The sequence below is a fragment of the Quercus lobata genome, chromosome 5 (assembly GCF_001633185.2).
Source record: "Quercus lobata isolate SW786 chromosome 5, ValleyOak3.0 Primary Assembly, whole genome shotgun sequence".
Lineage (NCBI taxonomy): Eukaryota > Viridiplantae > Streptophyta > Magnoliopsida > Fagales > Fagaceae > Quercus > Quercus lobata.
The window spans coordinates 40,478,323-40,493,998 of NC_044908.1; the positions used below are offsets into that span (position 1 = coordinate 40,478,323).

At 31.1% G+C, this 15,676-nt stretch overlaps 1 protein-coding gene across 1 annotated transcript; it reads left to right on the forward strand.

Annotated features, from left to right (window-relative positions):
• The first annotated feature begins 563 nt into the window (after nt 1-563).
• Nucleotides 564-15,170, forward strand: LOC115990463 (linoleate 13S-lipoxygenase 3-1, chloroplastic-like). Its single transcript, XM_031114296.1, has 9 exons — nt 564-795; nt 3,480-3,745; nt 5,533-5,770; nt 6,130-6,429; nt 8,348-8,433; nt 11,379-11,486; nt 12,928-13,229; nt 13,889-14,155; nt 14,414-15,170. Exons 1-9 carry the CDS (start codon nt 564-566, stop codon nt 15,168-15,170), a joined length of 2,556 nt encoding a protein of 851 aa, XP_030970156.1.
• Nucleotides 15,171-15,676: the final 506 nt, after the last annotated feature.

Below are 15,676 nucleotides of genomic sequence, written 5' to 3' on the forward strand. Positions count from 1 at the left end.
AGAATCCAGATTGCGGTATTAAAATCTAGATTAGTATTGTTTTAGGCGTATGATCTCAAAAAAAAAAAAAATCTGAACCAACTCTAAAAAACAAATACCAACTACTCATTTGTTTTGTTTTTCTATTTTTATCTTTGGTTACTTTGTGAGAAAAATAAATATCATAATAGTTTAGGAACATTGAGAGTGAAAGATAAGATTTCTCCTTTATTGTGTGTGTTTGTTTCCAAAAAAAGAAAAAAAAGAAAAAAGGAGGATAAGATTTCTATTCATTACTTCTATATAGAAAAATAATAAAAATCTTCCATTTTAAAAAAGTCTAAAATTTTATGAGCACATCATCCTTCGTCTATAAATATAGCCAAGTAAACACAATCAGTTGCAAGAAACAATTTTTACCACCCTTGAGAGAGAGAATGGCTAAGGAAATTTTGGGTTGGTCTAAACCTATTCCTCGTCTTGTCTATCTTATTCATCAGCAACAAACAGTGCTTTCTTCTTACCCTTCATATTTTTTTTCATGTAAGAGAGAATTGCTACAACGGAGGGTGAAGAGAAAAGCTATGGCTTCCGTCAATCGTGAAGCTATGGCGACTGTCAATCGTGAGAACCAATCTATTGGAGACGATATTTCTTCTGAAAAGCCAGTGACATATAAGGTGAATGCTCTTGTGAATGTGAGATATGACAGGACTGAAGATGTAAAGGAGATGATGCTTCATTTGTTTGATGCTTTTAGTAATTCTACTCAGTGGGCTTTGATTCTACAACTTCTTAGCACTGAAATTGATCCAAGTAAGCTGTTTACTTTTCTTATTTAATTAACTTAAAAGTAAATTAATTAGTCCACTCAAGTTTAATTATATTTAAATCTTAGTCAAGTTGGACTAGATTAATTAAACTAAATTTAAATTTTTTATAATAAAAAGGTGGGATGTCTTATAAAAACCATGAACAGAAGGGAACTTTGAGAGTTCTTATTTATATATTAATTTTTGATGGTATGGAAGTCAATTGTTATCCTTTTCACAAGCATACATGCTCCGGAAAGGGCAACTTAGATATGTTTAATTATATATTTATCATTAAATAGATTGGGAACTTGATCAAGTAATTCACATGTTATAATTCATGAATTATAACATGTGAATTACTTTTTTTGCGGAGATCAGAAATTGATCATAGGAATCAAGATGTTCATAGGAAAATCAATATGCATATTACCAACGATGGAATCAAGATTTCAGTTGGGGGAAAAATTAAAATACAAGATTTGAAGCAAAATTAATTCATAAATATTAATCAACATTAACAAAAATAAATAGAAAATAATATAATAATCCATATAACCCTTCAATAGAAGAAATTATAGAGTTCTCTAGTGGACCACGTCACTTGTCCACCATTCCACTTGTTTAAAATTGTTGAGTCAGTAATTAATTTCTGTTAAAAAAAAAAAATTTAACTAACAATTTTAAACAGGTGGAAGTTTTTTAGTGGAATAGTGGACCACATCACTTGTGAAGTTTTTTAATGGAATGGTGGATCACATCACTTGTCTATCATGTGGATCTTATAATTTCTCTTTCAACAGAACTTCACAATTGCATTTAATTCTTATTTTAATGTCTTAAGATAAGAATTAAACTTCTATGACACTTAGTGTGCTCATTAAATAAGAGATAAGATGAAGAGGCATGTAGATAGAAGATTGAGAGTAAAAGATTGAGATTTAGTCAAATCATAAGCTTGAGTTTTAGGTGGCCTCATGATATTATGCCACTAAATTTTGGATGCCTCACAATTTTCTACATCATTATTCTAACAAATACTCCCTTCATTCCAAATTGTTAGTCATGTTTCGAAAACCTAGTTTTTTAAGGGAATATCATTTTTTGTCTTATCTCCTACATAAAAGGATATAAGGGAATTGAGATTAGTTGCAAGACCCAAGTGCAATATCATGCAAATCCTAATTGAAAACTTTTATCATGCAAATCTAAATTAGATAAGGGAATTTAGTTTTGTAAAATCTATATCATGATAATCCTAATTGAAATTTAACCCATTCTATAAACATGATATAAGCATTAGCTGAAATTGAAAAATTTTTCCTGAAAGCACAGTAGATAAATGTAAAAATTAGTTAAATTAGTACAGTGAGACCCATAAATAATACCAAAAAGTACAGTGGAACCCATAAATAGTAAAAAAAAAGTAAGCTAAATAGTAAAATAAGCTAACAAAAATAATCAATAGCAAATGCACACTTAGTGTGCTCATTAAATTTGAGATAAGATGAAGATGAAGTGGTATGTAGATAGAAGAGTCGTGTTGAGAGTAAAAGATTGAGATTTAGTCAAATAAAAAGCCTGACTTTTAGGTGGCCTCATAATATTATGCCACTAAATTTTGGATGCCTTACAAATTTTCACATCATTATTCTAATAAATACTCTCTCCGTCTCAAATTGTTAATAATGTTTCGAAAACTCAGCTTTTTAAGGGAATAACATTTTTTGTCTTGCCTCCTACATAAAAATGTATAAGGAAATTGAGATCAGTTGCAATACCCAATTGCAATACCTCTCAATGGTTGTGAATGAGATTTTAAAAAAACAAATTTCATGCTCAAACATTGAATAAAAAAAGTGAGAAAAAGTAAAAATGTGAAAGTGGTAAAAAGCTTTTGTAAGTGGGGAAGGAGTAATTGCATCAGGCTTGATTTTGATTTGTCAGGGGGAGCAATTGCTCCCACCTTGGCTCCGCCTTTCTTGTTATAGAAGATCGTGCTTCAACACCTATGGTAATAAGCAGTATATATGTGTATATATATATATATATATATATATATATATACATATATATATTTATATATATATATGCTAGTTGTGCACACCGTTTACTGTGTATTTAGTATGGTATATATTCATTCTTTTACTTTCTCTCTTTTTATTTCTGCCCTTGCTTTGAGGCTCTCGACCATTTTGCCTTCTTCCCTTAAGTGTTCTTCATCTACTTGTTCCATGCATGAATCCCATTTTTATATTGCATCAACATAATAAATAAACATTGTTTTTTTCTTAATTAATAAATTATTTTTTAAATGATAATTTGATAATTGAGGGGGGGTAATTTAAACATTGAACGTTTTTGCTAAAAATATATTTTTTTTTAAATGTCAATTGAACTACAAAGTTCAAGTAGAGAGTAATTAAAATCTATTTTGGATTGTGCAAACAAGATTAAATAAGCATATTAATCAAGGGTTTCATTGTATTCTAGAGATGATTATGCTGAGAATCCTATACCTAACTTTTTTTTTACTGGAATGATGGGATGAATTTTGTCTTTTAACTTATTAGCTTTGAAGTTTTTATAAAAAATGTATATAAACAAATAAATTAAACTCTAAAAAAAGTTAACCGAAATTCCAATTTCCTAGTTTATATCTTTTTTTTTTTTTTTTAAATGATGAAGGGACGATGGCGCCAAAAAGGAGCAAGAAAACCATACTAGACTGCTCCAAAAACCTAACAATTGGTGCGCAGTCAGCTACTTTCAAAGTTCAGTTTGTGGTGGATTCAACTTTTGGGGTGCCAGGAGCGATCACTGTAGTTAACAGATATGAGAAGGAACTCTTCTTGGAAAGCGTCATCATTGAAGGGTTAGTTCGTTTTTCTTGCAACTCTTGGGTCCAACCAGAAAACACTATTGCACATAAAAGGATCTTTTTTTCTGACAAGGTAAACTTTCCATTCCATACGGTTAATACAGTATTTTTAATGAGACATATCATTTCTCATGTATTGGTCTAAAAGCTAGAGCATCTCCAATAGATTAGCTAAATCTATTTTTTGGAGAACAAACCTCAAAAATTAGCTCCAATAGATTCTCCAAATGCAAAACTTTTCCAATTTTTTTTTTAAGTTGCTACAGTACTTCTCTAGGTATAGAAAATACTGTAGCAACTTCAAATGAATTTTTCTCTTTAAAAAAACTCATACAACTCAATAAAAAACAATTCTTTCTGTCTCCTCTCACAACGGCTACAAACATTCACAACAGCTACAAACACAACAATCCTTTCTCTTAAACATCTCTAAACTCAAGCATAATCAAAACACAATCTTAAAATTAATCAAATCATAACCCAAAAAAAAAAAAAAAAAAAAAAAAAGAAAAGAAAAAAGACTGAAGTCATCTGACCAATTTGGGCTGCGTTGGGGAGGAAGATGAGCGGCGGCGGAGCGGAAGACACGGCTTGGCACAATGAACGCCGATTCTATGCCTGCCTGTGTCCTTCGATCAACAGTGGAGCAAGCCTCTCGCTTGTTCTTTCTCTGTTTCTTATCACATAGAGAGGTAGAGAGTGTTCTAGAATCAAGTAGAAAAAGAAAAAAGTAGAAAAAAGAGAGAGCTAGAGAAAGAAAGAGAGAGAGAGAGAGCTGAAGAAAGTGATCTAGAATCAAGTAAAAAAGAAAAAGAAGGAAGGTAGAGTGGGTATATGTGTGTGGTGGAGAAAAAACAAAAGAAAAAGAAAAAAAAAATGTATGGATAAAATTAAAGGAAAAATAATATAAAGAATAAGAAATGATAATTAAGAATGTTACCACAATATTTTAACAATAAATCTTAAGTAAGAAATTGTTATTAGCTAATATTGGAGAGTAAAAAAATAATTTCAGTGATGGGTTCAAATTAAAACTAGTAACAATTTTTCACATAAAATTTTGTTGTGATTCTTGTGAAAGTATTGTAAAAAATGCTGTGGATATAACACTTCTCATTGAAAAGTATGGTTGTTAGGAATAAATATAGGAAAAATAAAGGATGATTAAAAAAAGAATAAAGAATGAATGAAGAAATAATATTTAAATGAGATGAAAAAAATGATAGAGAATCTGTTGAAAAATGTATTTGAAAAAGTAGGTAAATAAAAGTTAAATGTCATTATTTACTGTTCAAACAATACAAAAATTTAGATAAACTATGACAAGGATGTATGGGTTTGTCGGTTAATGGTAGGACTCAGAGAAGCACGAATGAATGCGTGTCAGTATAAACACCATTTTACAAATATGACAAGACTTTTTTCTGTAGAAAATATGTAGATTGTATTCATCCACATTTCATGTAAATATGTGGTTCGGTTTTAAGCTTATGTCCACGGGTGAGATGGAGGGAGAAAGTTTCACTAAGAAAGTAAAGAGATTAAAAATGTAGCATGAAAGAACTATCACAAATTACAAATCCCAAAAACACCCAAAAAAACTCTCCTACCAAAAGTGCCCGATAAGAGAAGCCTGATGTCCTCTAAACCAATGTCGCGGCTTGAAGTCTTTTTCTTGTTCAGCAATCTCTTACCGAAACAATTGCCGCAAAACACAAAAAAAGAGCTGCCTTTGCTAAATTTCTCATTAATTCTTTAAATTCTGGCGCATGGTCTTACGCAAAACAAATTTTCACGTAGAATAAAAGCAAGAGCTTATATAAGTGAAAGTAACTTTGCCATTTGATTATGTTTGAGCAGCCATATTTACCTTGGGAGACACCAGCAGGACTAAAGGAGCTAAGAGAAGAGGAACTACGACAACTGAGTGGTAATGGAAAAGGGCTTAGGGTATATTCTGATAGAATATATGACTATGACATGTACAATGACCTAGGAAATCCAGATAAGGGAATTGAATATGCAAGGCCAACACTTGGAGGCGAAAAGAACCCACATCCTAGAAGATGTCGAACTGGACGTCCTCCTACGAATACTGGTGAGTCTGATTTAAAGAAGAAAAGTACTTACCCTATCTTAATGTTTTGGGCATGATCTTCAGCCCTACTAAATTAAGAATGAACTATATGATCAGTTCAAAAATGAGAGTCGCACAATGAAACCACAATTGTACCTGAAGTTATAGGGTTTCCTCTTTTCTTTTTTTGAGAACAAAGTTATAGTTTTTTATGATACAACAAAAGTGACTTTCTAGTAGCTACTTTTCCTTAATAATTAAAAAAATTAATAATGTTATACAACTATTTTAGTATGATTATGGTATGTAACATAATTTTTGCAAAGTGAGATCCTTTGTTTTCCACGCTTTATAACTAATTTTAATTTTGGGTTGTACAGATATACTTGCGGAGTCGACAGTGCAAGAGCCCATGCAAATATATGTGCCCAGAGATGACGCGATGGAAAGGTGTAAGAAAGAAGATTTTGAGGTAGGAAGGCAGAAGGGGATGCGCCGAAATTTTGTTCCATACTTAGCCTCCATTGCAGACAGAGATGCTTTTGAGAGGTTTTCTGACATCAATGGTCTCTATAAAAAGAGATCTTCGCTTGAAATGAAGTCTCCATTGGCAAAGATTGTTGAAAAAGTCCAAGACTACATTGAGCCCTACAAATTTGACCCTCCAATGACCATCTCCAGTAAGCTTCAATTTGATTCTTTCGTGTTTCTTCTACTTGGACATAATTAATGATTTCAAGATAATATATATGGGGTTAGTTCTTACATAGAAAGCTTCGTTCTAAGCTTTTCTTCCCCAGATAACCCAGTTAAAAGTTGTTATATAAGAGAGGTAACACAACTTAAAATTCTTTTATGCACATTTATAAGTTTATATGGTACTAATAATGTAAATTTACATAGTAAACACACAAAATGTGTACAATAATGTAATACATATTTGCAAAAAGTGTACCACATATTTGCAAAAAGTGTACAACACTTTTTATGTGTTTACGATATAAGTTTACATTGCTATTTCTTTTACAACTAATCTAATCTAGTAACACCTAAGGCTGTGTTTGTTTCGGATGTAAAAGGAATGTAGAAAATATTTTATACCACAAGGATTGTTTGGATTGACCGAAAAATTCAGTCAAACGGAAAATGATTTTTGTTGACCGTAAAATATCAACCCCTAAAGTGTAAAATAGTTTACACTTCTATTTTACCTTTAAACCACTTACACCTCCATTTTCATCCTACCAAAGAGACCACTCACCTAAACTCTAGCACGACTCCTGGCCCAACCCTCGCCATTGTTGTCGCCTTAAACTCGAAGCTGTTGCTGTCGTTTTTTGAACTCAAGGAAGCTCTTTCTCTTCTCTCTTCCTCTCCGATCTCCGATCTACAAACCAATCTCGTTGTCATTGTCTCCTTCAGACCCACACACCGATCTCGTCGCCGTCACACCCACCCGTCGATCTTGTCGCTGTCAGACCCACCCACTGATCTGTGCTCCTTTACCTCTCTCTCTCTCTCTATTGGTGCTTATTTTTGAGAAAGATTTAATTACTTTTTGTTGATTTGGTTTATATTTTTGGATTTCCTATTATAATATTTGTTTGGAAGATGAGAAAATGTGAGAGAATGCATTTTCTAGAAGATTTTCAGGAAGACAGCCAAACACCTTAAAATATTTTCCAAAACATTTTTTGTAATGTTACCAAACACCTGAACATATTTTTATTTCTGAAAATTATTTTCACTTGAAAATATTTTACACCCTGAAATCATTTTACATTGAGCCAAACACAACTTCAATTACAACATATTCCCTTAACAAGTTATGAAAAAAAATTAAAAATTTATTCGTTCTTTTAAGTTTTAAGGGCCCCTATCAATAATTATCGTTAACCTAGTCAGTGCTCCCAAAAAAGCACATTTACAATTTGTGATGTTTTGAGCGCAGAAAGCCATCTAGGATAGAGGTAGTTCACAAATACGTATTGTACAGAAAGACAATTGGAATTGCTTCCTTCCTATTACTTTTGAAGAGTGCAATAGATAATTACTAAATTATAATACATCCTATAGATGGAAATATTTAAATTTCCGTTGTGATAATTGGGTGACCCAGGTAAGTGGTATTAGCTTTTGTATTGAGTATTACAATTTATTAATGGATTATTTCACACGAAAAATAAGAAAATTAAATTAGATATGGAACATAAAATTAGACAACAATTTGAATTTAATTTGAATTTTGACTATACTTCGACTTTAACACAATAGATATGATTTTTTTTTTTTTGAGAAATACTATATCCATGGCATTTTCATAATATTTTCACCACAAATATTAAGTATTTCAATGGCGGATTTAAATTAGAACTAATAACAATTTACAATTTAAGATTTGTTGTGAAAATATTGTAATTAAATGTGTCGGCTGTCGCTTCTTTTTATCTGCTGCTAAAGTTATTGACATATGTATTAGAAAAGAAGGATAAATAAATCCATAAAAACTTTACTCAAAAAAATAAATAAATCCATAAATTAATTTTGAACTCAATGACATCTTAACAACTTATCTAACGAAGTTAGCTTCAATTTCAGTGGACGCGTCTTGCTGCTTACGAGATGATGAGTTTGGTCGGCAAGCACTTGCAGGCATAAACCCTCTAAGCGTAGAAAGGCTAAAGGTAAATATTGGATCAGCTTTCGTCATTATTACATTTCATTTTTGTCATTTAAAATATGTCTTTAGTTTTTCTCTCTTTTGGATTTTTATACCCGTGGCAAGCTCAAGGTCTAGGCCTAAGGCCTCCAAAATATTAAAAGGGTTCAAAAACTACCAATCAACCAACACCCCAGGGCGGTACTAGAAATTTTTTTAGAGGTTGTTTAGAAACTTAAACTAAACAAAATTTAATTAAAAAGAAGAATTTGAATATATCAAGTTTTCGAGAAAAAAAAAAAGAACTTGTTAAGTATTTGAAGTTTTACAATTTCCTTCTATATATGTTCATTATTAGTTGTCATTGTTTATTGTCAATGTAAGTAAGTATGACAATTTTATTTTGTTAAGTTTGTATAACATTTTATTTTTATATAGTTATCATTATCTATTTGTTATTGTTTTTATAAAACTATTTTAAATTAAATGACAAAACTCAAGCCACTTGTAGTGTATTAATTATTGACTTATAAAGCCACACGTATCTATACATAAATAATGCACTAAGTGTCTACTTAACCAATCAAATTCTTAAATGAGTTAAATCTCATCTCATTTTCTTCTCTATCTGAACATCTCAATATTTTTGACATTAAGAGTAAATAGTAAGTATTTGTGAATTCTGAGTATTTTTTTTTTTAATTTTATTATAAGTTTATATTATACATATGCCTGTGAGTGTGTGTCTGATATGTGCGTTAATATATATATATATATATATATTGCTATAATGTTATTTGTTTGAATAGTGATGTATGTGAATGTGTGCATGTACAATATAAATATAATATAACTTTATAATAATTAGAAAATACAAAAGGTTTGTACATGTATGTGCATTGTTATCATTTTATAATAAAGTTAGAGAATTAAGTAAAAAATATTAAAGTTCGTCTGTAATTAGGGTGTGTAAAAATATTTTTAATTGTAAATATGTGTATATATATATATATATATATATGAGTCGGGGGGAATGAACCCCCTGAATTACATCTAGTGCCGCTCTCGCCCCTGTCCCTCTCCCTGAACATATTAAAAAGTCTCAAAAGTTGTAGGATAATTAAAATTTTCTAAAAGAAAAAAGTATATATAAAGTGGGTCCTATCAAATATATATAGGAAACCACTTTTATATAAGAAAAAAAATTTAATTATCATCCTCTCTCTCTCTCTCTCTCTCTCTCTCTCTCTCTATATATATATATATATATATATATATGTAAAAGTCATTTTTACATATTGTTTCCTCACCTCTAATTAAGGAGGCCCCAAAAAAAAGGGATCAATAGAAATCCAATCCAATTGAAACCCTTAAATTAATTTTCACCAATAGAAAATTGTTTATCAATGTTTTGATTAAGTGAATGAGGTGAGCTATAAGCAATTGTAAAAAGAGGTATTAATAAGTCCAAAATGGTCATCAATGGGCTGGGTCGGGCATCTTGGCCTATGGGCTGGGTACGTATAATAGGCTATTAACTAGCAAATGAGCCAAGTCAAGCTAAGTTGAAAGAGAAAATCTCAGCCCATGGGCAGTGCCCATTTTGTCTTTAGTGGGTTGGGCCTAATGGACTACTCATGGGCTTATATTAGCATCTTATTTTATTATTTTTTATAATGAAAAAATCAATTTTTTATAAGGGAATAATCACTTTATTTTTTTAAGGAAAGAATCAAATAATTAAATACTTAATTATAATTTTTTATGGTAAAATCTATTTAATTTTTTGTTTTGTTCATGGAAAACTATTTAATTTTTTTTATTAAGGCTTTAAATGGTTTTTTTATTATTATCTTTAATAATAATAAAAAAAATCAAATGGTTAATTCAAAGTTGCTAGACTACTAGAAAATTATATATTTAGTAAACTAAGTTTAACACAACCACTTTAATTATCTTAGTGGTTTCGGGAGTTTTCTTAAGTAAATCCTTTATAATATTTCAAGATCAATCCTTCACACTCCTATATATTTTTGTTATGAATTCTGAGTTATTAGGTTAGGCCATTGGTTAGGCCAATGGGTTGGGTTATTGAGCTAGCCCACTGGGCACCCATGGGCATAAAAACTAGCCCACGACCTGACCAATTGGGCTAGTGGGCTACCCATGGGCCTTAATAACAATAGGCCAGATGCCCGTTAGCCGCATGGGCCATCGGGCTACTAGGTTGGGTAGTAGGCAATGGGCTATTTGGTGACCCATTTTTGCATCTCAAAAAAAACAAAAAAACAAAAAAAAGTTTTTAAACCTATAAACATTATCGCCTATTTGCCCAAGACCCGATTTGTAATTGAGCTCCTGTTTATACGCTTCTCTACTAATAAAATCAATAATCCAACTGTTAACACATATGAAAAAAGAGATTAAATTCAATAAGAATGTGATGTAAAACTCAAGCCATCCAATCCCAACATGCCATATCATTATGTTACATATTAAATAATAGGCATAATCACATTCAATCAATTCTAACACCCATTTACCACTACACGCCCTTGGTGTGATGGTCATTCCACAAGTATTAAGTGTTTGTGGAGTGTGGAGGGCAAGGGCTAGGGTTCAAGTCTCTAGGAGAGAGCTTCACAGACATATACACTTAGATTAGGCTAGACTAGAATTCTATCTTGTATCAAAAAAATAAAAAGAAAATTCTAGTACCCATTTGAAAATCTAACTTAATTGTGAGTTTATTGAGATATTATTATGTATAGTAGGATGTATTGAGTTTTAAGTAAAAACATAATATAACAATCTCTTATTGGATGGTGTAAAACATGATGGATTTTACATTCAATCTTTACCAAATTCGAACTCATGAAAAAAAAAAAAAAAAAAAAAAAAAAAAAAAAAAAAACCACAAAACTATAAAGTAAAGTAATTAACGAAGACTTTTTTTACTCTGACAAGCAGGTTTTTCCACCTACAAGCAAATTGGATCCCTCAATCTATGGTCCCCAGGATTCAGCACTCAAAGAAGAGCATATTATAGGTCATCTAAATGGATTATCAATACAGCAGGTATGGCACGGAAATCATCTTTCTATCTTTCTTGACACAACAAGATCCTGTTTTCTGGCTTGTTTCTAAGTGTGTATTTTGGAGAGTTTATTTTCTAGACTTTCTAGCTTGCCATGCATAATCAACCAAAGAAATTAGATAGCCAGATAAAGTACTGATTTATTATAATGTGTTATTGGAACCCGCATTTATTCCATTGCACTAATTTTTTCCAAGGAAATTTATATGGTTCACTCTCTCCCTCCACAGATATGGACACGATCGATCAACTATATGCTTAATTTTTTATTAATGTTTCCTAGCTCGCTCAATATTTTCTTTATTGGCTCAATATATTCAAAATCAGACTGTTTGGATTACACAAACTGAATTTCGTTTTAATTGAATGTTGTTTAGTGTTTGACCAAATGTTTTACAAATAAAATGGTTATAGACAATGTAATGAAATGTTATATACTGAATCTCTAATAATCTTTATATTTTATAAATATGGAGAATATAAGTAAACAATGTAATATATGATCAACCATTTACATTGTTTGACTCATTTTAGTGACATATATAATTTGGCAAATGATGCCACACAAAAGTTTTAGCCTTGTGCAGATAAAGCAAAAACACTTACATAATTGAAATTAATTATCCAAATATAAGCGATCGTGTAATATAATCAAAATTTATTTTAAAATATTATAACGCATAATAAGTATATATATTATAAATAAACCATACATACTTTCTTATTAACCCTTTCAAAATGAACTAATAGCGTACCCACACATCATCTGGATATCGGTTAGTTATTGATGAAAATTAATTTCAACAAAATTGTTGAAATGACTTTTTTTTTTTTGGAGAAGAATTGTTAAAATGACTTTGGTTGGTTTATTGATGTTAATGAATATCTAGCATTATATCATTACGATGCACGAATTGATAGCTAAATTATGGTTATGTTAATATATGATTTAAAAAGTAACTTTTTAAAAAATTATTTTTATTGATTTTTAAAAAAAAATTATTTTTAGAAACTATGGTTGGTAGTCGAAATTTTTTAGAATATATTTAAAAAAAATAATAAAGTGCAAAATGTGTTAGTAATTCTAATATACTTATTATATGACAAATGTATATAGGGGAACAAACAGCAAGAAAATGAAAATATAAAAACTAACAAAAATAAGAGAACATCATTTGATGTAGTTATAAAACAAGACTTTTTCATCATATAATTTATGATTTTATATTTTTTTTTTTTTTTGAAAAATATGAGGATAGTTTAATTAAATACAAGCAATGTGTTCTTAGTTTTGAAAGGTCAACAATTTACTTTGAAATATTTTTATAAAATATTTAAAGTAGTATTTATAGCTTTCATCTTTGGTAATTATTCTTTTGGGAATCTTATATTAATATCTCATTTAACTTCTTTTTTTGCCAGGCATTAGAAGAGAGCAGGTTGTACATTATAGACTACCATGACAAGATCCTTCCATTTCTCAACCAAGTAAACTGTTTTGATGACCGAAAAGCCTATGCAACACGTACAATATTTTTCTTGACACCAATTGGAACTCTGAAGCCTATTGTGATCGAGCTCAGTCTTCCACCAGTGGATCCAAATTCCCCTTCTAAGCAAGTCCTAACATCCCCAGTGGATGCTACCACAACTTGGATGTGGCAGCTTGCCAAAGCCCATGTTTGCTCCAATGACTGTGGTGTTCATCAACTTGTTCATCATTGGTATGTATATTTTTCTCCTACCGGAATAGAATAGGATTCTCTTTATTTGAAATAAGATGCTGTATTTCATGGTTCAATTTTAGTTTCTGGTATCCAAGAGTGAATATAGCATCTCATCATTTAAAATTATAATTGTTTTTGATAATTCAATAGTCAAGTCAGGAGATTTAAAACCTTGATATTTTTATTAAAAACACGAGAAGGCACTAACTAATTAAGCTATAAGACTTTTGACAATATACACCATTTAATTTGAATACCACATCTTTATGTTGTTTTTATGTTCATAAGTTAACAATTATACATTTCAAAAAATTTATACATACCATTTCAATCTAAAATAAGCCAAGTTGCCTCGGTAAAGTCTGTTTGTGACAACATTTTCTATTTAGCTTTTTGACTCATTTGTTTATGTATAACTCTTAAAAGCCTCATTTATAGTTGTACTTCAACTAACTTTCAACATATAAGTAATAAGAAAAAGCGCGATGCATGGGCTGATGAATTTTAGTTAAAACTTAAAAGAAGGGCGATGGGATTTGTTAAAACTAGTCTTTTAAATTCAAAAATTAACATAGCTTATTCTATGATCTATGTCATCAAGTAAGAAAAATGGTCAACATAAGCCTTTTAACCAAGTTTTGACAATGATTGAGCAGGTTGCGCACCCATGCATGCATGGAGCCATTTATAATTTCCGCTCACCGTCAGCTAAGTGTGATGCACCCAATATACAAACTTCTCCATCCTCATATGCGATACACATTGAAGATTAACGCATTGGCCCGTCAATATCTCATCAATGCTGAAGGGATCATCGAGAATGACTTCACTACTGGTAAGCATTCCATGCTCATTAGCTCCGCTGCTTACAAGGATTGGTGGCGTTTCGATTTAGAGGGCCTTCCCGAAGATCTCATTAGAAGGTATGCCAACATGTGTGTCAAATTCTTCAAACACATATAGCTATTGAAGAATTTATATAACGTTTCTTCTAAAATTATTGTTGTTGACAGAAATCATTTTATTTTTTAACTTGTTTTATTATTATTATTATTAAATCAATTTCAATTAGATAATAAAGTTTTTTTTTTTTTTTTTTTTGAAAGTACTGTTACTGTATGAGACTGAAAGTTCTATTCCAAAGATAAGTGGATTTTCATTTGGATTTCATTTTCACGTAGGGGTTTGGCAACACGAGATCCGACCCAGCCCCATGGGCTAAGACTTTTCATTGAAGACTATCCTTACGCAAATGATGGGCTCCTAATATGGTCCGCCATTGAAGAATTGGTTCGAACCTATGTAAACTACTACTATAAAGACCCAAGCATGGTTTGTTCTGACTCAGAGCTCCAAGCTTGGTACTACGAGTCTATCAATCTAGGCCATGAAGATTTGAAAAATGCTAGCTGGTGGCCTAGACTCTATAGTCCAGAAGATCTTAGCTCTATACTCACCACTTTAATCTGGCTTGCCTCGGCTCAACATGCTGCACTGAACTATGGGCAGTACCCATATGGAGGACACATCCCAATTCGTCCACCACTTATGAGGAAACTAGTGCCAAAGGAGGATGATCCAGAGTACGCAAAATTTGTGGCTGATCCAGAGAAATATTTCCTATCAGCATTGCCAAGTCGGTTTCAATCAACAAGGTTTATGGCTGTGATTGATATACTGTCAACACACTCAATTGATGAGGAGTATCTTGGAGAACGAAAAGACTTGTCGACTTGGTCAGGGGACAGTGAGATCCTAGAGGCATTCTATAGATTTTCAATGGAGATGAAAAGGATTGAGAAGGAGATTGAAAAGAGAAATGTTGATCCAAATCTAAGGAATAGACATGGGGCTGGTACTACAGCGTATGAGCTGCTTATACCAAGCTCACGTCATGGGGTTACTTGTAGAGGGGTGCCTAATAGTATAACAATTTAGGGATATAATAATGGAGAATAACCCATCTCTGTTGTTTCACATTTTTAACAACTTTGTCTTCTCTATAAGCATAAGGAGATAAAATGATAAATGAAAGGATAAACTAAAACAAATTAAGTTTGATATTCTTATTTAGCAAAATAAATAAAACAAAGTGGGAGATGGGTTTTCAATTCATGTAATAGTTTTATTTTATTTTAATATGTTATAGCTTTTCCAATGTATGCATTTATTTACAGAAAATATACACACAAAAAAAATTCATATTCTAAATATATAATTATGTGTAACTATGTAATTCACTCCTTAATGGAGAATTAGGATTTGCATGATCCTTCCTATCATCAACAGTTCCTTGATCATTGCTAGGATCATTATATAGTTCCTTGATCCTCATCGCTTCTTTGATTTTTTTCAAGTATTAATTCATTTATCCTTGGTGTGATCTTTATTATTGCTAACACACCCCCACATGACTTCGGTCATGAACTATGAGCTTGGATTTG